At 37.2% G+C, this 23,349-nt stretch overlaps 3 protein-coding genes across 4 annotated transcripts; 1 reads left to right on the forward strand and 2 right to left on the reverse strand.

The window, feature by feature from the left end:
• Window positions 1–102: 102 nt before the first annotated feature.
• Window positions 103–8,347, reverse strand: LOC121640507 (cellular retinoic acid-binding protein 1). The gene is made up of 4 exons (XM_041986323.1): window positions 8,161–8,347; window positions 6,916–7,094; window positions 6,565–6,678; window positions 103–867 (listed from the first exon to the last, which is right to left on the reverse strand). Exons 1-4 carry the CDS (start codon window positions 8,228–8,230, stop codon window positions 817–819), a joined length of 414 nt encoding a protein of 137 aa, XP_041842257.1. The 5' UTR covers window positions 8,231–8,347; the 3' UTR covers window positions 103–816.
• Window positions 8,348–11,088: 2,741 nt separating this feature from the next.
• On the reverse strand, window positions 11,089–16,575 carry LOC121645798 (solute carrier family 25 member 44-like). 2 transcript variants are annotated; one of them, XM_041994502.1, is made up of 4 exons: window positions 16,430–16,575; window positions 14,863–15,531; window positions 14,325–14,452; window positions 11,089–12,938 (listed from the first exon to the last, which is right to left on the reverse strand). In XM_041994502.1, exons 2-4 carry the CDS (start codon window positions 15,488–15,490, stop codon window positions 12,747–12,749), a joined length of 948 nt encoding a protein of 315 aa, XP_041850436.1. In that variant the 5' UTR covers window positions 15,491–15,531; window positions 16,430–16,575; the 3' UTR covers window positions 11,089–12,746. The 2 variants fall into 2 exon arrangements, with proteins under 2 accessions (XP_041850436.1, XP_041850425.1); XM_041994491.1 differs by having other exon boundaries at window positions 16,416–16,575.
• A 2,577-nt stretch (window positions 16,576–19,152) lies between these two features.
• Window positions 19,153–22,587, forward strand: LOC121645112 (proteasome subunit alpha type-4). Its single transcript, XM_041993502.1, has 9 exons — window positions 19,153–19,272; window positions 19,657–19,682; window positions 19,794–19,836; window positions 20,648–20,810; window positions 20,996–21,073; window positions 21,276–21,364; window positions 21,644–21,774; window positions 22,037–22,160; window positions 22,356–22,587. The coding sequence occupies exons 2-9, from the start codon at window positions 19,680–19,682 to the stop codon at window positions 22,508–22,510; spliced, it is 786 nt and encodes a 261-aa protein (XP_041849436.1). The 5' UTR covers window positions 19,153–19,272; window positions 19,657–19,679; the 3' UTR covers window positions 22,511–22,587.
• Window positions 22,588–23,349: the final 762 nt, after the last annotated feature.

Consider the following 23,349-nt stretch of genomic DNA (forward strand, 5'->3'; position numbering starts at 1 on the left):
TGCCAGTTTGTATTTCCTGCTGGAATACAAATGTGAATGTCATGTGCCCTTAAAAGAGTAATGTAAACGAAGGATCTTTTTTAAATGGCCTTTTCCTTTCTGTAGTTTAATAAAATTGGGATTGGCCCTTTATACATTGTATGTAAGATTAGATGGAAGATAGAAATCCATCAGACTAAATGCTGGACAGTTCACATGATAAAGAGTCATGTTCACACTGAGTTTATTACTTACTTTCATTCGTGAATTGTAACGTGGGCCGAATGGAAGCAAACACAAATATGCAGATTAAGAAGCTGCCTCATAAAATGTCCATTTTCTTGAGCTCTACTGAAGACGAAGGTCGGTAACACAACCATCAGCAGACAATCTTTAAACAGTTTAATATTTGGGTTTTTATTTTTATATTTACTGTGTTTTAACATAGAATAACAGAGGAAGTTCTGGGGAGCTGATTGTACATACACATTGTTTGTACCCAATTTAATGTGTCACTTCTCTTGACTTTTACAATGTTGTACATGAGTGTTAGTATGGTGTTTGGCAATAAACTATCCTTTGAGTAGACAGAAACTCACTTCACTCCTTTCTTTTATTATCAGAATCATTGTGTCTGAACATTTTATTTAGATTTTTAAAAGCAAGTTTTGAGTTTGTTCTACTGGTGCTGTTGCAATGCCACAAAAATCTTTACAAAAAACAAAAGTTACAATTAAATTGTGATACACTGACAGTTAAAATAGATTATTGGACATGTTACGTAAAAACACGTTTACTGCTGCAGGAAGGTTTTGTTTGCAAAGATGTGGTTTCCAGCTATTCTCGTACGTAGATCCGTGTGCAGATCACATCATCAGCTCCAAAGATCTGAAACAAAATGGGATTGAGGGCGTTACATGAAGTTCATCTGCTGTTACATCTTGTTGCACAACCTCCCTTCCCCTCACCTTTATAGAGCACATAGTTTTTAATGGATATGGAATGCACAGGTGGACAGGAAGCAAAGAGAAATGTTTTCTTAATAATTCTGAGGACATACTTGCAGCCTAAAAAAATAAAGGTCCTGCTACCTGTGATGTTTGCTGCTCCTCCGGCACCAACAATGCAAATGCATCTCTCTTCTATACACGTTTAAATTTATATATATTATGCATATAGTTAAATATGACAAAAATTAACACAAATATGTCCTATCCCAAGACATTATTCAGATTCAATCTAGTTAAGTATGTCTCCTTTCAGGTTCGTAGAGTTTTTGTTGTCCCAAGCTCAAAGATTTGTGGGAGTCCTGGTGGGCTTAGTGAAAAGAGTTTAGTGCAGCCCTACACATGATCATTCTCTCAAGCAGTGCTGTGTGGCAGGAGGAGGGAAACAGACAGGAACTGTGAATAATGGAGCTGTGATGACTCCATCTGGCAACACCAGGGTCCATTGTTATAATTCATCTACATGATCAATGAAGGCATAGAGCTGGACCCCAGGCGGCATCACAGCTTCACCTGGCTCATCATGAAGTAAATGATGCAGGACTGCATTTATCTTTCAAAATCAATAGTTGTTGCCTTGAAATGTTAAGTAAGTGCATGAAGTTCCCAGACATTTATCTTCCTACTGTTTTTGCTTTCTAAATGGTCATTATAATCGACCCAATTTAGATCACACTGAGTCACCACATGGTGTCGTCTTTCAGCTGCACATCCATCCATCTCTGCACCCTGAGCCTTTTTCCTCGCTGGTTTTAAAAGCCAAAGGTGCATGTCGGGCGGAGCCACTTAGGTGGCCCAGCTCCCGACTCATTGCGGTCACTGCCCCTCAATTTTAAATGCACACAAAACACACTACATAAACAGTCAGGAGAGGGTATTGGGGACCTCTCACACCCCCGTTCCCCCTGTGTGTGGCCAGGGGTGAGCGGGGGGAGGTGGTTGCCCTGGGGCCGGGTCCCGGGGTGGCTGCGCTGGTGGGCTGCTGGCTCTGTGGTTGTTGGGTCAAAGGGGGGGTGCTTGGGCCTCCTAGGCATGTTGCGGGCCCTCTGCCTTTGGGGGGTGGGGCGGCCGCCTCTGGGCTCCTGGGGCCCTGGGACCTTCGCTTGGGTTGCCCTGGGTGGCCGGTCCCTGGCGGGGCCGGCAGCTGCTGATCTTGGCCCACTGGGACCTGTGCCCCAAGACCGTGGGGGGCTCTTGCTGGGGCTCTCCTCTGCCGCCCTTCGGGTGGGGCTGGAGTCGTCTTCGTGTTGGGGTAGCTTGGGTTGGTGCTCCGGGGCTGCTGCTGAGGGCCCGAGTCTCTGGCCCTGGTCTGCTGCTGGCCTCCGTGGAGGCGTGGTCGCATTTGCATGATCTCACTCACCACTGATCACTCCTTGTTTCTCATGCTCTGCATGCTGACACAGTCACTGAGTTGTCCAGTGGGTTTTTATACTAAGAGATAATTCTTCTTTTTATTTTTCCTGTGAGTTAGTATCTGGTATCTTTCATGATATGTCTTTTTGATTTGGTTATTATTTAAAAACTCTTAATGACTAGCAGCTCTGTTTTTTTTGTGTGTGTGTGTTTCTGTTTTTGTAAAAGTTGTAGGAAATTTTCTGGTGTGTTCATGTACAGGTGTAACAGTTTGTTGTCTGGTGATGGTGTGGATTGAAGGGTCGTTGCCTTCTGTCTGTGATCTTTTTGTCTCCTTTCTTCTTTCCCTTTTGCTCTTTTTGCTGTTTTCCATCTTTTTCTGTCCCCTCCGGTCAGGTCCAGCAAGATTACATGGATTCCGTGATTCAAAGTAAATAAATAAATAAATGAATCAGATTATCAAGAGGAGCCTTACCCATAGGCCTCCCCTTGGCAGAGCAAATTTGTTCTGCACGATACAGCAACCAGATTATCATTTTGCTTGCTATGATGCTGGACAGGACAAGTTAAAAAAATAAATAAATAAAAGCCAAAGGTATTTCTACATCAGTGATTTTGAGCAGATGCATAATAATGAATACGGAGACTCGTGGGATTGCAGATCGAAACTTCTAGAAAGTTTGAAGTGTAGGTTTAGTTTAAATTTTTGAATATAGGTAAGTTTGCACATAGTAGTATTGGATCGAATATGAACTTTTAAAATCAGGACATTTCCATTTTGGAGATCTCTTCTTAACTAAAAACTCTTCTAAATATATTCTGCTTTACTTTATCAGAGTTGGCCTTTGTAAAGATAATGGAAAAAATGGAGATTTAAAGTTAACAGCTAATTCTAAAAGGGTTTTGGTTTTGCTTTTTTTTTTTGCAAGCCTAAAACTTTTCATTTGAACTATATGCCATCTTCATTTATTCTTCACTAGTAACAACTTTGTTGTTTTTTTAAACATCTTTAAAAAATCTCCCTTCACTATTATAGAAATACTCAGGAAGACCTTGTGGTTGCAGAGATTATGATTATGTATTTTCTATTTTTGAGCAGAGTCCTGAAAATAGGCACAGGACTCAAAGGATTAATACTAAAGTGCATCTTAAATTATTTTTAAATTCACTGTTTGCTCAATTTCCTGCCTATTATGAGGGGGGTCTTTTGCGCCATTAACAGCATGCAGCAGTTATTTAGGGATGACAGATTGATGTCTAACCCAAAGTGTTTATTCATAGCTCTAATTTTTCCCCCTTCATAGTTTGTCAGAACAAATTTCTTTTTATGTTCCAGCTCATTTATTCAACAAAGCACTTTGAAGTTGTTTGAACTTTGTCAGTAACCATAATAATAATACACGTTGTCTGACTTTGATTCTTTCTGCCATTACTATAATCTCCATAAAAAAAAAGATGAAGGGAAGGGAGGTTTCTGCACCAAGTTTATCATGTAAGCATTTGTACACTTTGTACACTTTGTTTTTCTTTACTTGTTTTTGAGCTTTTTTGAGCTTATCTTCAGACCATAAATCTGACAGCTTTTTGCGTGTGTGTGTGTGTGTGTGTGTTAGACATGGCTTCTTCAGATGTCATGCTTTGTCTGGATATAAGGATTTTATTTAAAAAAAAATAAAAAGGAGAAGATAATATAGTATTCCAGTATTATTACAAACAAAGAAAAGTTTTCTTTCCTTTTTTTTGTCATAAAATCACTTATTTGCTGCTGCTGAACCTTGTAGAAATAATGTATATTTTTCTCATCTACTCTTATTCTACTCAATTCTTTCACTTTCTAGAAATCAGAATAAAGAACCATTAAGTATTTTATGCCAGATTTAATTATGTATATATATTACATCATATTATACAAATATTCCCTCAGATCATAACAGCCTGAGGTGTAGGGAATCTCTCTGACCACGCCCTTCATCCTCAGTGGTGTGAAAGTCTGTTTTTTGTTTTTTTTTTGGTTTGGTTTTTTTTTCCTTCTCTGATTCATTCCCACGTGCCTATCAGTTTGCAGTCCATCACTCCAACATGAACAGACATACACACCCTCATCTTAAACAAAAACAGATTTGGGAGAGCTCAAAGCTTTGTTTCACGTTTTAAAACCTGCATTCAATTCAAATCGCGGCCCCTCCCAAATGTTAAAACCTGCATTCAATTCAAATCGGGGCCCCTCCCAAATGTTCCCCTGGTTCCCGCTCTGCAGAGGTGAGTCACAGTCAGTAAAGAGATATTCATCAAAACCAAACTGGATACAGCTTCTTTTTTCTTCTTCTTTTTGTCCAGCTGGCCTGTAAACCCAGACCAGATGTTTACAGGTTTGCTGCAGAGATTTCTCTCTGTATGTTTTTTTCCCTTCTTTCTGGAAGCAGACATGTTTTTAATTAATAAAAGACCATGAGTTGCTGTGTGGAATGCATCTATAAACTTATGGCAAATTCTCTGAAATTTGGAATATGTTTCCCCATGGAAACCCAAATAAAGTATTGCAACAAATATTCATGATGTTTTTTTTTGTTTGTTTGTTTGTTTTGTTTCTGGTTTTGTTTGTTTGTTTGTTTGTTTGTTTGTTTTTTAATCACCCAGAGAAGGGACATAATAAATGGATAGAACCTCTCACTGTCCATATGAAGTATGAGCATTACCCTTTTTTTTTTTTGCAAAAGATAAAGAAAAGAATATTGGTTTATTGTCTCCACAAATGGGAATAATGATCCCAAAAGCCAGATATGATACAGTATCAATGGCATTTAAACTGCAGAAACTATTTGGAGGAACCAGGGTCTTTCCTCTGATTCCTCCATTTCCACCTTAGAAAACCAGAACAGGCTTCCAGAGGTGAAATCTGAAACAGACCCTGCCAGAGAAGGACTATATTTCAGACTACCCTGGACCTTTGGGGTGGGGCTTGCAGTACTGAACATGTCTGATTAGTTAAGTTTTATTTCCATCTTTCTGTCACGGAGATCTCTGGTTTAATATCTACAATATTTTATAAAAACGTTAACCACAAGCATTGATGTTACTATTTGTAAAAACAAATTTCTGTTTAATTTCTCATTTATTGATAGTGATAAAGCATGTTGCACCGTAGTCATGCTGTAATTTCTGCACAAATAAAAACTGAAACTCCACAGAAAAGACTAAAATGGGAATAATTTGAGTATATAAAGCTGAAGGGGACTTCCTGGTTTTACTGTAGACTAAGCTTGGCAGTACCCAGAGTCAGACTAGCATTGATGGGGAGGAGAAACCATCTTCTGCATGCCTAATTTGCACAATTTACCTTGAAACTAAGACGTCTGATCTAAGACTGAAATAATCCTTAGCTCCTGGGAAAAACAGCCCCTGACCGTTAAATTCTGGGTGGTAGTGGTAAAACTGCACCTATAGAGTACTCTGTATAAATAATCTCAAAATATTCACATTTGAGAGACTTTTCTTACTTTTCCAACTGAAAAATTACAGCAGCTGTTTTAATGATCACTAATCAAAAGCCTGTGGGAATAATGAGACCATTTCTTGGCACACAGCAGACTCGTGAAAGTCAGTTTCCAGCTCCCATCTCAGACTAAGTCTGTATCATAACACCTCATTAGACTTCACTGTGAAATTTTTCAATTTTGATTTTCATGCAGATTAAACTTGCAAGACATATGTTGTGATTTATGAGGTTAAGAGGTGCAGGCAGGTGGATTTTGCCACTGAGTCACAAACATTATTTCTGTAATGAGACAGCTGAGCAACTGCAGGCTGTATGTTTGTCGTAGATATGAGGGAGGGATCAGTTTTCTCTTAAAATCACTGCTGGAAATTTCGTTGACTTTCCCTTTTATGGAAAAGCAGTTGTTTTCAACCACCATCCGGACTGTCGCTTTAGCCAATCTTTTTTTGTTTGCTTACTGGCAGATAGAAATGTTGAAACACTGAATGACTTGTGTGAATAAAGATGATTTCCAAATCTGACACTTCATTTCTCTTTGCAAAACATCCAAACATCTGTTGAGAGATTTTCGTCATGTGGAGAATCCATCAGAGGGTATGAGCATTTGAGATTCAATAACGTAAAATTAAACAAAGATGCTTTAAACACTTGATTGTGACCCTACAGCTGCATGCAACACTCTTCCTTATCTGTCACCAAATCTCTGTTTAAATAAACTTGAACACTCACCAGTATGAGCTCTTCCCCTTTGAGTTCTCTGCTCCAGAAGGTCTTGGGGCCATTCCCACTCATCAGAGTCTGTTTGCAGTAGATCTTATTTTCTGTTTCCCACATTGCCAGACTCTGCAAACAGCAACAATCCAGTAAAGTCTCTTTTAATTACCCACTAAGTTTGACCTGGACATAAAACAAGGTGAAGGCCAGTTTTATCATTGCCTGTATCTTTAAAGGCAAATCCTTGCTGTTATTTAGACCTCTCTAAATCCCCATTTGTTCCTATTTTAGGATGTGAGAAATATCACAGAATGTTTTACAGTTAAAGTTTAGATGCATGCACACCCCAGTGGTTAACTCATTTACCTTACACTTCCTGCCATCCACTGTCTCCTCATTAAACTCCTCACCAATGAGGAAGTTGATCTCTGTGGTGCGGACCGTGGTGAATGTCTTTATGTAGAACTGGTCGCCGTTTTGTTTTATCTCCACGTGAGGCTTAGACGCAGCTGCCACGGCAACCTTCCTCAACATGGCGTTCACACCTGGGATCACACACAAAGCTCTCTGTGAGCTCACAGTAGATTAAATCAGACTGCTGAATCTATAGAGGAGAAAAGGATAAAATACCCAAAAACATGTGTTCCTCAGACATGATTTTCAGTTGCACCCGTCATCACTTTCTATTTGAACCATCTTTCATTTCATTGTCTGACACAGAGCTGTGTCATCTGACATTTTTTCATCTACTCTGGCGCCAGGAAGGTGTCAAATCTGAGTTCATAACTCAAACCTGGAACTTGACTTATGAACCTGAGGAGTGCAAAATGATAAAAGCTGTCTCAGGCGAAGTCATGCCATTTCCAAAATGCATCACTTCCAAGTTGACAGGCAAAGAAATTACTGTCAGGATGTTTGTGTTTTCATATATATGTATATTAAAAAGAGTCTTCCAGCAGCTGCAAGTGAGATTGTTATCAGCAGATGTTGCAAATATAGAGGCGGCAGTGACAACGTGATGAGAGGGAGGAATGTTGATGCCGGTTGTTTAACTCTCCTGTAGATTGTGATAAATTTGTTCTCCAAATGAGTGGAAAAAATATTAATCCACTGTTATACAGTTACTGTGCAAACAATCAGATGAGAGAATACTTTAGTCTTTTTCCACTTTTTTCCTTTTTTTATTGATAGGGTTTGTGGAGTGCAATCAGATGAGGTCATTGTCTCGTACTGGAATTGTTTCAGGGAGGGATTTGTGTCCTGCAAAAATACTTGAAATGAAAAGCTATTTCAGTGCATCAAACCCAGCTATTTTGAATTAAAGATAAATCACATAAAGCATATCATTATAATTTCAAACAAAAGTTATCAGCTCAGCTGTGATGCTTTATGACTATTATGCAGTTTTAAAGTTAAAACTTTAAGAACTGTTTATTCCAGTTAACTTCCAGTTAATGTCCAATAAATATATTGGCTTATCTTATTTAAAAAGCACAGAAAGTATATACCTGAAAGGCATTATTAATTCTATGTTTGTACACTGGATTATTATGGAAAACCCTTTCTTTACAACATACCTTTATAAGAAGAGAAAGAAGTGAAACGCCTCACCCAAAGCTTTGAGCAACTCATCGAAATTCTCGCTGCTTTTCATTTTCCAGGAGCCTGTAAAATTTGCCATTTTTCTTGCAAGGTTTTGAATGTGTCGGCCGACGCCTTCTGCCCTCTGTCTCTGTCTCCTCGGCTGCCTTTCTTTAGGCTCTTTCTCTCCGTCCGTCCATCTCTGTTCTGTGCTCCCCCTCCTTCCTCCTTCTCTCCTCCCTGTGTGTAATAATCCAACACCACAGACCAAACCCCACCACTCCTCCCCTCCATCTCTCCGTCCTCACACAGATGCACATTTACATCTACACAAACTTCTGTGAGTGTGTTCTTAGACAGCTCTTTTAATGGCTCCAAATTAGCCTACTGGTTAGTTGTAAGGTTTCTCAGTGGGAAAATAAATAAATGAATAATTTAAAATTTTCTCTTCATTTCTCCCAGGTGATAAGAAATGCTGCTGCTGAGCTTCACATAAACTGTTTCAGAATTAAGTAACCCTATTTGGTTGATAATGAATGTGAAGTTCCAAAAATAGCCTTTTTGTTTGTTTGTTGTTTAGAAAAGTATAAATTTGTCAAGCTGTGTCTCTAATAAATAAATAAATAAATAAAAAACAGTTTTAACAGGATCATTTGGTTTCAGTTTTTAGTGATCCTTATGCAAACTGAAGCAGTATTTATGAGTTTCTCCTCTCTAAGAAAAAAATAAAGATCCATTCCTAAAGAGTTTCTTGTGTTAAAAAAAAATTAGGTGCAAAATTAGCTGAGGCTGCAGCATCCTGAGTTACACAAATCAAGAGAGCATCTTCCTAAAATTAGGGTTTGTGTTGCAAAAAAAAGTGTTTTTGCAACACTGTACTACCTGCTCGGCGTAAATCTGCATATTAAAACTTCACGTTGGTCTTGGCTTAACTTCGGAATACAGTTTTCCATAAATACAGGGATGTTGATTTGCTTCCCCGGCTTTTATCCACACAGGAATCAAAGTAGCCAAAAACTTTTTCAGTGTCCTCTGCAGCTTTTCAGATCTTTAAAAAAAAAAAAAGTCTTTACCAATCCGGGTTTTGATCCATTCAGTGCCACTCTGACTCTCACATAGCTACCACCTTTACATCCCATGAGAATGAGGGGGCCCTTCCTCTAACCCCAGCCAAGTCAGATTTGTTCTCTCTCTGACGGCCCCTCATCAATCTTTTTGACAAAGTGCCTTCCAGACACTGCTTGATAATTACTGCATAGAGCAGAGCAGGGAGCACTCTGTCATCCCACCAGGAAGTGTCAGCTCGAGGAGGGCCTCTGCCATCCTCACCAGGCCTCCTTGGTTGTTTCATTCATTAGTTGATTTGTCTGTTGGTCTCCAGGCGGTTTTATTCCAAAAGGGAAAGTGTATGTGTGTTTGGTGTGGAGGGAACAGTTTGAGGATGTGAAGGCAAGCCTGGAGGGAAAACTGAGAGCTGCTGCCATCTGTTGTCTTTTTCATGAAAATGTAGATTTTTATCATTTAAGTGAGATGCTTTGGTATTCTTAATCTGACTTGACCAACTTTTTCCGCACTCGTGCAGTCATACTTCTGATTAAGAAAAGGACTGAACTTATTTAATGCACAAACGTACATACATATAATACATAAATAATTTAAAAATATATATTTAACAATATAAAATAATTTGTTACAATACACTGGACCATTTTTACAATATATAGACAAAAATCTGTGCTAAATTATGCTGTTTCAGCCTGAAACATTGTACATCCACTGTGCCAAACTAACTGGAAAAATGCTCCGTTCAAACTAAGTGGACTTCCCTCACTAAAAGCCTTCATCTCATTATCCAACCAGCATAATTAGATCCGACCTTTGGTGCCAGAGCGTCGCCTTCGATGAGATGAATAGACGCCCTGTGGTCATTAGAACATCAAGGAAACACATTAACTCTCCAGCAACAGAACCAGATTTGCCCCCAGATCCTATCTGCATGAGAAACTCCCAGAGGACGATTTAGAAGCGCACATTATAGACGACTCTTTAAATGTTGCTGCATATTTGCGATTAAATAAAACCTTTCTACATACCTAAACCTGACAATATGGTTTACCAACATTCTCTAGTTTGAAACATGATGGAAATATTAATATACTTTGCCTTTTGCAACTTAAAGTCTATGGAGAGTTGTTTTATTAACATTTAAATAAATGTTGAAATGAACAAATATTCCATTAAACAAATACACATGCCATTGAAATAAATACCAAATAAATAAAATATACATTTTTCAATGGTCAACTTAATGTTTTATTTCATAATTGTACTTTTATTTGAAAGCTATTGTAATTTAACACATTTCAAAATGTTACTTTATTTACTAACACTTTATTAATGCTTTCATTTCATGTTTTCATTTATTTATATGTACGGTATATTAAAAACTATATTCTATTTTTGCCTGTTACTTAAATTTACTATTAATTAATTCAGGGATGCCCAAGTCCAGTCCTTGAGATTTACTATCCTGAAACTTTTAGATACAACCCTTCTCTTATACGCCTGAATCAAATGGTTCAATTCCCTCATCCACATGTCATTCTGGTAACGAGCCAGTCATTTGATTCAGGTGTGTTGGGGAAGGGTTGCATATAAAAGTTGCAGGATAGTAGACCTCGAGGACTGGACTTAGGCACCCCTGAATTAATGGAAGCAACACATACCAATATTGATTTTTCTACTCAGATACAGATATATGCTAATAAATAAATAAAAGCTACATTCTTTTGGTCAAATTTCATGCTTTTTTTAACAGTACAAAATCCGAGTCAAACATAGAATTATGAAATAACCACAAAATACTTCATTACAACGTCCAGTTCTTGTAAAAAAAAAAAAATCCACCGGAGTGAAACATTTCTAGAAGTAAAAAGACGCAAACAATACTGATTTTGTTTAGCAGTTTATGTTTTAATGACCAAACACCTGACCACACAATAACATTAGTTAAATTACGTGTATTCTGTATCTGACAGATCAGATTTACAACAGAGGACTGGTCACTCAGAAATAAAAATACTTTTAGAGAAACTGACAGCTGTGCAAAAAAAAAAAATAAATAAATTGAAAGATTGTCTCAATCTTTATACAGAAGCTTCTCTCCTACGAGGCCTGCAGGTTTTAGAGGTTCATCAGGTCACATCTTGATGTGGTCTTAAAAAAACTTGAAGTTGACATCAAAACAAACAGCCGTGGCTTCATCTAAACAGACTTGCAGGCCTCCAGTCAAGCTAAAGCCACCCATATCTTTCCCTCTTTTTCTGCTTTAAAAGACTGACATCTAATGTTGCACATAAAAATATGATCCCTTCTACAAAACGAGAATCTGTCTGATTAAAATATTGTGTTTTTTTCCTTGCTTATAAAGCCATTATAAAGCCATTAAAACACTCATACAAAAGCAAATTTAATGAACCACAGTACTCAGTTTTTTTTTTATCTTCACAAAATGAAACATAAATTATAGCAATGAGTCACATCTATGGTTCCCAAAACACCTGAAGAAAACCCACAGAGCAAAAACAAATAAGTTAGGTACAGTGAACTTCTATGAAGACGTTATGCACACAACAAGCAGGAAATATTCAATCACATTTTGTGCAGGAAAGGATTAAACATTATTGCACTCAGACGTACTGTCACAAGGAAACAGTGTTTGCTCTGCTTACTGCTCTGAAGTCACAGGTGCCTTGCAGGTTTCAACAAAGACTCGAGCTCAATGGAAATATTTAAAATAAACCCACCTTTTTGTTAGTTACCAACACACTACATCAGCCATTAATTTGCCAGCATGATCACTGCAGTGTTTTATACAACATCAATAAGACTTTAAACTAGTGTATCAGATAAATGTGGATAAAATATTTCATGTGTAACGGTTTGCATTGAATTTGTGGCAAACAGAAAATGTTCAAATCAACATTAAAACTTTTAAGATATCCTTTAAGGCTTTTTATTTCTTGCCACTTAAAAACCAAGTTGTTGTCTTGACTACACAAAATGTTGACGTTTAAAAAAAAAAAAAAAAAGAGAGTGACAGAAGCCAGTTTACCAAACATAAGATAAAATAAGCAAGATTTGTTTACTGCTTACAGATGTGTTGTGATGAGTTGCATAACACCAACCACCAAGATCATCACTTCCACTTTCCTCCAACACAAAGGTGCCTGAACATAACTGGAAACAATCAATGGCCAAATATATCAAACAAATCAAAGTGTGCGTCAGTTTGTCTGCATCTGCTGTTGTTAAAAACAACACTGCTCCGCCACGTTTCTGCAACAAACAGCAGCAAAGCTTCACTAACTAAAAATGGTTGTAGATTTTCATCACCAGTTAACTTGTGAATATCAAGCTAAGCTGGATGGTTGAATGAAGGTCTTAACTTGTGGTTTTTGATGTTTAAATTTTACTGTTTTAAACAGCTGGCTCTATGTTGTTCCCAGATTATCTTGTACTTGAGATGAACCTTAATTTCATCCTGTACTTTCACATGAAGTTATGAATGAGGGGCTAAAAATGGCACATGGTCCGTACACTGTCCAGGTTTCTTCTTACCAGTGCCTCGAATCCACCAGCTCAGGGCGCAAACTCAGTTTTTTCAGTGTTTCATAGCCGACCACCATGACAATGGCGGTGGGTGTAGATGAAATGATGCGTGCCGACAGTCCTTTGGTCAATCCCCAGAAGCCTTCCTCTTTGATCAGCTGCCTGAACGTTTCGATGACTGAGGTCCTTCCTTCAACCTAAACACACAAATTTTATAGATAGTTATTATTAGGAACCACAACCAGCGCAGCTTAGGTTAGGGCTGGGTGACAAGCTATATGTTGAATAGAACCATTTTCTGCTTTGTGTCATGTAAAACACACCAAGTGATTAGTTATTAGTGCAGACAATATCTCCTTAAAGTAGGCAAAAATGATGAAGTAATCCCAACTTCTTTGCTTCACCCAACAGCTGTCTAAGTGAAATTGCTTCAGACATCAGGCTGTATGTTTGCCGTCTGACACGCACAGTTGCCATCTAGATGCCATTCATGACTGACTGAACTTCTTATATCTGAGAATAACAATAACCCCCTTTGTTATCATGGATTCATAAACTGATTTGTTTTCATAATAACAGAAGCTTTGCCGTTCCAGAGTACCGGTATAATTAAGTTTGAGTTAATTAAGTTTAAGATAATTACAGAAAAGAATGATTTCAAGCTAGGTTTTGATCAGCTTTCATTAAAAAAAAAAAAAAAAAAGAATACATCAAGAAATTAATGTTAAGTCTTCTCCGTTCCGTTGGCTAGTTGACCTGACCTTGACTTGGCTGTTTTTGAATTGCAGTCTTGCAATTTCCAAGTGATTTTCCAGAAGGACTCCATGTGAGAATGCAAATGTCCAAGGCATTCACTCTGGATGTTTTGCTAAAATTTTCCAGCCAGCCCTTGTTAAGTCTCCAGAAGACTGCAGATTGAGACTATGTCTGAATCTGGCAGCTAATCCACTGGAGTGTTTACCGAGTGTGTGTGTAAAAGGGTCACTGCTTCAGGCTCTTTCCCCCTAACCTGTATGTTTCTTTCCACCTGCTTGTCTCTAGAGTGACTAAATTTAGATACAGGCCATGAAACAGTCCCCAAGCAGCATCATCCACCATTTTTGACCTGCCACAACAACACAGCGATATCCAGTTTTTTCCCCCACTATGTCCTACCCCCTGTTTAACAGTGGAAATTAATCAGTTGTAATGGTAACAAAACTTTGCCATGAAATGTCAAGATTAACAAGAGGAAAATTTGCATGTTGAAACTTTAGCACATGCTCTAATTATAATCCTCCATGACACACCTTGAACCAGACAGGATAAGCTTCCCAAACATGTCAACGTGCATATTACAGAACTGTGATGTGGTAACCTCATGCACAAACAAAAGTGATTAGCGATTGTCCTTTTATATCATAATTAAAAAAAATAAAATCAAGTTAACATAATGGACTGTGGAGTTCCTCTTCAGTTTTTTTTTCTTTTTTACCACAAAAATGCACAAATGAGTTAAACAATTTGAAACACTGGGTTTAATGAAGTACAAGCATTTTCTGTACTCCATGCTATCAGACAGATGTATGATTAATTCTTCCTACCTGTACTCTGGCTCTGACCACATCCATTGGGTTGGTTACAGTTGAGGCAGTAGCAGCAGCTAGTGGTCCTGCCATGGCTTGAAGGACCAGATGAGGGCAGTCACTGGGAGCCAGTTTGGAGAGTTGCTCTTTTGAAAGATACATACAGATACTTTATCACCACACACTAAGAACAGGAAGAATTTATTCTCATTAGTGACATGCTGAAACATTGTAAATACAGAGAATACTTGATAAGATATGGTCAAACAAAACATAAAGGTCTTTGGAGGCTGAGCTTGTTGTGATAATCCTTTTTGTTGCATTTCTTTTTTCTCTAAAAAGCACTGACAGAGCTCTGAGGTGACTTTTCTTATTAATAATTTGTCATATTATACAAGTACAACATAAACTACACAGATGTACTCAGAACAGATTTCTTTTGTCTTGATTATAAGCATGGTTCTTTCTGTATCAGATGTTTTGAAATACAGTATGATGGTTTAAAAAAAAAAACAACTCAGCCATATAGTTTAAAAAACATATTTCAGGTGCTTACCGGCATAGAAGTGATAGAAAGGCCACCAGACAGCACTGTTTGGGATGTAAGTGAGTAAAGAAGCCACATATCCCCTGTAGAAGCCCCGGAAGCCATCTGCAGCAAAAATCTGAGCTATAATGTTCCTGGTTTGGCCGATCATTTTTTTAGGCTTTCCAGTCTCAGAACTAGAACTGAGGCGAAAGCGCGTGAGGTGCTGTCCTTGACCCTGCATCATCAGTTGCTGAGACACAACATCGATGGGGACAGTGATGCTCTGAGCAACCAGGGAGGCCGAGCCGCCTGCCACCAGCGACTTGACTGTATTGTCTTCAGAATATTGGGAAACATACTTCCTCACTAGCTCGTAGGTGGTTATGTATGCCTGGCCTGAGATGAGTGTGAAGGTGTTAACCATGAAGCCGCGATACAGGCCTTGTATACCCTCTGCCCGCAAAATCTTGAAGAAAGCATCAAAGGTGCCACTGTAGAGCGATTTCCCCCTTTGTACTTGCAACCGAGTGCGGATCAGCGTGGCTGGGTAGACAGTGGCCCGGATAGTCATTGTCATGAACACCCCAAAAGAGTAGAACTTCCTCTTGTCAAGGTCCTCCCACTCTATGATCTGGATATTCCTTTTCTGCTGCATCCTGCCAGCTGTAGGTGTCCCCTCATCAGACTGATACCTGCCTGAGATCATAAACAAAAAACAGTAGTCAATAAGGTAATTAAGTATCCTAATGAAGTAAAAAAAAAAAAAAAAAAAAAAAAACACAAATGAAGGATGTCCTTTGCATTTTCTTAAGCAATATTGGCTGAAATTGCCTAGTGTAAAGAAGTTACTTTGATAATCACCACTGCAAAAAGGTAAAGAATATCTTTGAGATAAGATACATTTTACAATATCGTTATAAACACTAATGTGCCAAATATTACTGTCTATAAAATACCCCTCCCCCCACATCTGACCATAGTGAACTATATAAACTTTGTCTTTGTTATTGTGCAATGAGACTTGTTTGATAATGATACGTTTCTGTGTTTGACCCAATTTTTCGAGTTAAAAACACTCGATCACTCGATGATACAAAGCTGGCTAAACTATCACTGGTGTTCGGGCAGTAATGTTTTCCTTTATCTCCAGCTACCTGTAAAAGTTGGTTCAAAGGTCAATCCTACATGCAACAAAAAGCTAAACTCGCCGAACTTAAGAAACCAGATTTGGCTAAATTAACAATTAACTGGGTTTTTATGATCGAGGTTTTTCTAAAACGACACTTTCTTGACCTGCCCACAGTAAATACCATCACCTCAGCCTGTAACTAACTGACCCAGGACTCGAAGGACACGATGTACCCTAGCCGGTGAGAGATGACGATTATATTTTAACAAATTATAACAACATACAAAGTATGGCAAACAACTACAAAATCGTGTCTTTTGCAAAAACTACAAGATGTCACCTGGCGGATATGTTCGTGTAGCACGCTAGGCTGTGTTTGATAACACCGAGTTAGCTTGAGATAAAACACAATTAGCATAATATAAAACAAACAACATTAACATGCACCTACCTCTTAGGACAGACCTTTATTATAAAGTCATGTTTTTGGTGTCATTTGGACTTGACAATTAAGATTTATAGACGCACTTTGTAATTCAAAGAAGCGTCGTCAAACTGCTATAACCTCGTCGCTGAGTCGGCTAACTAACAGAGCTCTTCCTGCTCCCATTCAAACGCCATGCTACTCAATCAGCCAATCACGTTCAACACTTCTTCTTCTTCTATTTTTATTTTTGCATACCCGGATATTTTTGTTGACTAGCTCGCTCGCCAGGACAGGAGGAAAACTACTGCTTAGCAATGTAAGAAAAATACAACACTTATTTTACTCCAGGAATATTTTCAGTACGAGCTTTCATTTACAACAAAGTGCAGTGTTGTTTGTGTTGCCTGATGCTGTGTAGGCAACCTTAGCGTGTAAGTTTATCAGGAGGTTTATTATTATTATTATTTCTCAACACATCTAGAAAAAAAGGGGAGAAATATGAAATGTACAAAAGTAGAAGTTGAAATTAAGAGGACCTCTTCTTTATTTGGAGATATTCGAAACAAAGATGTTTACCCCCAAATTACTTTAAACGTAATGTTTAAGACAATCACAAGTTTCCTTATTTGATAGAATTTACATTCTCTTTATCATGTTGCTTAGCTGGTTGTGCCTAATTTAGTACAGTACTACCCTAATTTACTACTAAAAGATAATAAGACGATTGTGAATGTGTGTAGAGCGTGACCAAAGGCAAGCTCTACACTCTTGATTTGTGAAAATGTTTCTCCTCTCAGCCAAAATGCTTTGTGGGGGCTTTTCACTTAAAAGTATAAAATAAACATATATTAAGTCTTATGGACAGATCAGAGCCCTTATATTGGGGGCTCTGGGACAAGTGTATCACTAACTCAACAGATCATTCAAGTTATTGCCATCTGTGCGTTGTTTACATTGTTGTTGTTTTTTTAATGTATTATTATTATTGTTTTATTTATTTATTTTTTGTTTTGCTGTTGTTGTTGTCTTGATTATTTGTTAGGATCTCCTGATTATTGTCAGCTTTGTTTTCCTGTAAAAGCTGTAGGATATTCTCCATTGTGTTTCTGTACAAGTGTAGCAGTTGGTTGTCTGGTGTTAGGTTGGACTGAAGGTTTGTTGCCTTCTATTTATTGGATCTTTGTCTCCTCTTTCTTCTTATTACTTTCCTTCTTACTTCTAGTCACTGTTTTCCTTTTGTCTGTCCCCTCCGGTCAGGTCCAGGAAGAATACATTAATTCCATAATTCAAAGTAAATAAATAAGATAAACAAAATAAAAAATAAATAAATCTGATTATCAAGAGGAGCTTTATACCCAAAAAGCTTTCCATGGCAAAGCAAATTTGTTCGGCACAACACAGCAGCCAGACCATCATTCTGCTGCTACCATGCTTGACAGGACAAGTTAAAAAGAAAGAAAGGAAAAAGGGGGTTGGGGGGAATGTACCAGGATGCCATGTTTGGGGAAAATCTTTACAATGACTTGAATGATCCATGAAATGGTCTTGTGAGTGCCACATATGACCTAAGGTGTAAATGTTCTTTTTACACTTATAAAACTAAATTTCCTACTGCCTGGTTAGAACTGAAGAAGCCTGTCAGATGAAAGGTGAAATTTTTTTAAGAACCAAGAAAAAGAAGTCCAGCTGCCTTTATTCAAACTCCTAGGATTGCCATGACCTTAACGACTGAGAATATGCACATGTAGAAAATATACATTATTTGAAAACAGTTTGAAATAATAGACTAAAAAACTTTGTCATATTTGAAGATAGCCATCATTATTCTTTACTTTGTTCATAGAGCCAGAAATAAGCAGATTTGTTTTATTTTATTTTATTTTATAAAGGTCACATCTTTAATCAAGCTGTCCACAGCCTGTACATATTTAAAACAGAGAATCAAAAAATAAAATGTCTAGCATTTAACTGTTTTTAACATGATTTTCTACTTTATTACATTCATATTTGTTATTATCAATTACTATTCATGTTTAAATTAATTTTAGTGCAGGACAACTCTAATGGTTGCTGTGGCAGAAGTTGTGGGGCTAATGCAATTTATCTGTATCTCTTTCTCTCTCTATATATACATATATATATATAAAGCAACAGGCCTGTAATAATTTGAACTACCCACTTTACCAGCCTTATCCTTAAAGACAGGCACCAACAGAACTGAAATCATTGAATCTGGCAACAAGCCATGAAATATAAAGCCAGTAAAACAGATGCAAGAAGAGGGGCTATGATCATACTGGCATATTTAAGATGTTCAGCAGAGATATGATCTGGACCACTTGCTTTATTATCAGCCAGCCTATTTATAGTTTGACTCACTTCACTCGACAGAACCACCATTCTACCATCACTGCAAGGTTGCCTACCTTACACAAATCACTGTTTATACTATTAAATAAATTACTGTAGTGCTGTCTCCAAAATCTAAATACATTATCTGATCCAGTAATTCTGTCTGTAGTGCATGGCAGAGGCATTTTAAATTTATTAACAGTCCACACCTCTTTCCAAAACTTGGAAGCATTATTACTTAACAACTTCTCAGTCATGTAATCTGTCCTCATAGCTTCCTCGTGTTTACAAATAAAACGAGCAACATATTTATACTTTGCGTTAGTGATCTTTTATATTGAAGCACAGGCCCCTGAATTAAGAATTTCCCTTACGGAAGAATTGGAAACAGTATAGGTCCGCCCGCAGAGAGGTGGCGCTGTTGAGCGGCGAATGTATACTTCAACAGGATACCGGCGAGGAGCAGCAAACTGAAAGCAATCTTCCCAGCTTGAGTAAAAGTACGTCAACTTATACCCTTCGACTTAAGGTAATTATAAACGAGTTCTCTGTTATTTGCTTTGTTGTCTTTTAACACAAATTTCAACATTGCAGCTTCAGTCTGTCGCGTTCAGACGAGAATACTTTACTTGCTATTAACTAGCTAGATAGCGGGCTAACTAGCATGCTGTGATATTGCAAATTCATTCTGGTGCAGTAGTTAGCCACAACAGTTAGCTGTCAGTGACCAATCACTGAATTTTTATTCGTTATATTTAAAAAAAAATGTGATGCGATATTTTTAAAAATGCGATGTTTTCTTTACACATGTATAACAAGAAAGTTTTGGTCAGTATTACAAAGCATGTTTCTTTTTACTTTGTTCATGACTGATGATCACTCCTGTTTTCAGCTTCTGTTGTATATTTTTCAGGATATATCGGGTGGCGTGAGAAAATGGTTGGTGGCTGTCTTATTTTATAATATGCTACATTTAATAAGATGTGTGTTTCGTTTTAGTTAAACAATTATAGCTGTTACGTTTGTTTCAATTATACTGTTGTTATTTAGTCTCGCAGATATGATTCCCGGACAACTATATTTTCTCCTGAAGGCAAGTGGTTTGTTTGTTTGTTTTTTTTTTTTTTTTTTTTTTTTTTTTACAATTGATGATCAAATTTCGGGTGATATAATTAAACGGAAGATGTATGTAACTATAACAGTGCTTTTCCATTGTATCAAAATCCTTATTTTTGCTTCTTTACACCAGGATTAGGGAAACATTTAAAACCTCCAGGGCAGCAGTTCACATAGAAAGGAGTTGGAAATACCTGCTTTACATCCTCATGTTTTCTCCAATATCTTAAATGTTGAATACAATTTTACTATATGGTTTTATGGTTTTACTGATACTTTAGTATTATTCAATGGACACACCAGAACAAGTCTGACATCAAGAAATTGATACTTACATAGATCCCTAATGTTGTGTTAAATGAATACAGTACATACTGGCATAGCCTGTAAATAGATCAAATAAATATGTTTATGCTCAAATAAAACAAATGAACTACCTACTTAGTCACAGCTGTATGTAGTTTGACTCAAACCGCATGCACCACTCTGCCACCAAATGACATTATTGTAATCTAACTGCAGAGTGACACAGTTACAGCAACACACAAGGAGAAATGTGGACAGTTATGCTATTTAAATGCATAAGATTTCATGCCAGTGTATAAATCAAGCTTTAGTTTGTCTCCTATTAATAGTAATTTCAAGCGTTTGGCCTTGTAAGTTAAACGTTTGTAATTTACACTCCTTTAATAAGCAGGTTATAGAGGTGTTTGTTAGTTTTATATAGTATAATATTAATTTCTTTTTGCAGAGAATGCTTAATATAAACATGTGGCTGTAATTGACAGGGCGGCTTTATCAGGTGGAATATGCAATGGAAGCCATTGGTCATGCTGGAACATGCCTGGGGATTCTAGCAAATGATGGAGTTCTATTAGCAGCAGAGAGACGCAACATCCACAAGCTGCTCGACGAAGTTTTCTTCTCTGAGAAGATTTACAAGCTCAATGAGTGAGTGAATTAGACCAAAGTCTAAATATTACAATGAGTACATGGGGCTTCTTTTGCACAGAAGTTATCATAATCGAATGTACACATGTAAGAAATCCTAACATTTTATGTTAGACTGTAGTTCTTCCTTCTCTAACTCTGTTATTACTTTTCTGAGGCTAATCTGTTTGTGATCATCTTTTCAGAGACATGGCTTGCAGTGTAGCAGGGATCACGTCAGATGCTAATGTGCTGACAAATGAGCTGCGGCTAATTGCTCAGAGGTGAGCGTCAGAGGACAGTCAGACAACCAACACAGTTGTACAAATGTCGTCTGCCTTTTTTTTAGTGTTTTCTGTGTTCCATACTTGCATACATCTTCATTTTAAATGGTATTTTATTTAAAAAATGGTAATCTTAATTTATAGTTTGATTGTAACTTCCTAAATTGTGTTTCATTAGTACTGATCAGTACGTTTTCTTTAGGTATTTATTGCAGTATCAGGAGCCAATACCATGTGAGCAGCTGGTCACAGCCCTGTGCGACATAAAGCAAGCATACACACAGTTTGGAGGTAAAATACTTATCAGCCGTTTCATGTTGCTGAATGGTTCAACTGGGTGAATGTCGTGCAGTGTCAACATGGTAGAGTTACCATTTATTGCACTGAATATATATATTATCTATCTATCTATCTATCTATCTATCTATCTATCTATCTATATATCTATATATATATATATATATACATATATATATATATATATATATATATATATATATATATATATATAACTGACAAATATGTCTTGAATTTTATATTTTGTAACACCAGTGCTATTTGTTTTGACAGGCAAGAGACCATTTGGTGTTTCTCTGCTTTACATGGGCTGGGACAAACATTATGGCTTCCAGTTGTACCAGAGTGACCCCAGTGGCAACTATGGAGGCTGGAAGGCAACCTGTATTGGCAACAACAGCGCTGTAAGTCTAAAACAAGTCGAATGAAACTTGGTGAGATAAATCAGACAGTAGGAAACAAAAGTGATTAGCCATACTAGCTCTGACTGTGAATAGTATAAACAGGTTAAAATATAAACATACAGCATCTTTTACGCTAATGATCAAATTCAGTGTAGTTTTTCTCAAAAGTTATGGTTTAAACAATGTTACCATCTATCATTGTAAATTTTCAAAAGACACTTCCCTTGCATGGAGTTTGATTATGGTAATGTCTCTACCTCAGGCTGCAGTGTCCATGTTGAAGCAGGACTACAAAGAAGGAGAGATGACCCTCTCTTCTGCCCTGGCATTGGCCGTTAAAGTCCTCAACAAAACAATGGATGTCAGCAAGCTCTCAGCAGAGAAAGGTGAGGTTCACAAGAATTCTGGAGGAGGGTCTAAAAGATAAATTATATAAACTGTTATATTTTATTCTGTATAGATCTTAAAATATTCAACAGCAGTTAACAGAATGTTTTTTTTCTTCCTTATTGCTTAAGATCCTTAATGTACAGTAGCTCGCTGTATATAGTAACAATCCTTTATCTTACTGCCTCTTTTAGTGGAGATTGCCACCTTGACACGGGAAGATGGAAAAACAAAAATTAAGGTGCTGAAACAGAAAGAGGTAGAGGAACTCATCAAGCGGCATGAGGCTGAGGAAGCCAAGGCTGAAAAAGACAAAAAGGAGAAGGAGCAGAAAGAGAAGGACAAATAAGAAAAAATATTTTTTCCCACCTGTTGTCAGAAAATCCTGTATTGTTTTGTCTTTTTCAATAAACACTTAGAAACTAATGGATTGGGTGATCTCTGAACGTAGCATAGGTACGTGTTGGAGGGTAATATCCTTTTAGTGATGAAAAAAATGTGGAGCATTATATTTAATTTTCACTTTAATCGTGCTATATAGATTTGTCATTGCATATTATTCTACTCAAGTTCAGTGATAGGTAATGGAGTCAGATGAACATGACCCCAAATAGAAACTGACAAATGGATGTGGTCTTAAGACTTCTTGCCTCTCTTGACTTATCAGCATCGTCATTACCGAATACCAAGAGCTACTTTTCTCCAAACATAGAAATGACTGCTTCTCTTCATAATATTCCAGCTTTTCAATTTTAACTGTCATAAGGCTTATTAAAGGCCCATGTGATGAGGAAGCATGCTTATTTCTCACAATGCATAATTTTATTAAACTCATACAATAAAACTTTAGACGTGGTCTTGTGAAATGTATTTTTATAATGTTTCAACTGGCCACCAGTCAGGTTAGAATCTGATACAATTTTAACTAAATTAAGGTGATAAAACATAGAATTCACAAACTAATGTGTCTTAAATGATTAATAAATTAGCAGAATTTTCTGCTTTAACAATAGAAAGGCACAAGGGCTGCCTTACAGACTTCAGCATTTAATAATTTTGTATTTTAGTTTTATTATTAATAGCCATCATTTTAAAGCTAAATACTCTGGAAACATTTCATGGGAGACAACTGAAATTATAACAGACATTTTTATTATAAATCACAACACTATCCCTTAAAGAGTTTTT

The sequence above is a fragment of the Melanotaenia boesemani genome, chromosome 1 (assembly GCF_017639745.1).
Source record: "Melanotaenia boesemani isolate fMelBoe1 chromosome 1, fMelBoe1.pri, whole genome shotgun sequence".
NCBI lineage: Eukaryota > Metazoa > Chordata > Actinopteri > Atheriniformes > Melanotaeniidae > Melanotaenia > Melanotaenia boesemani.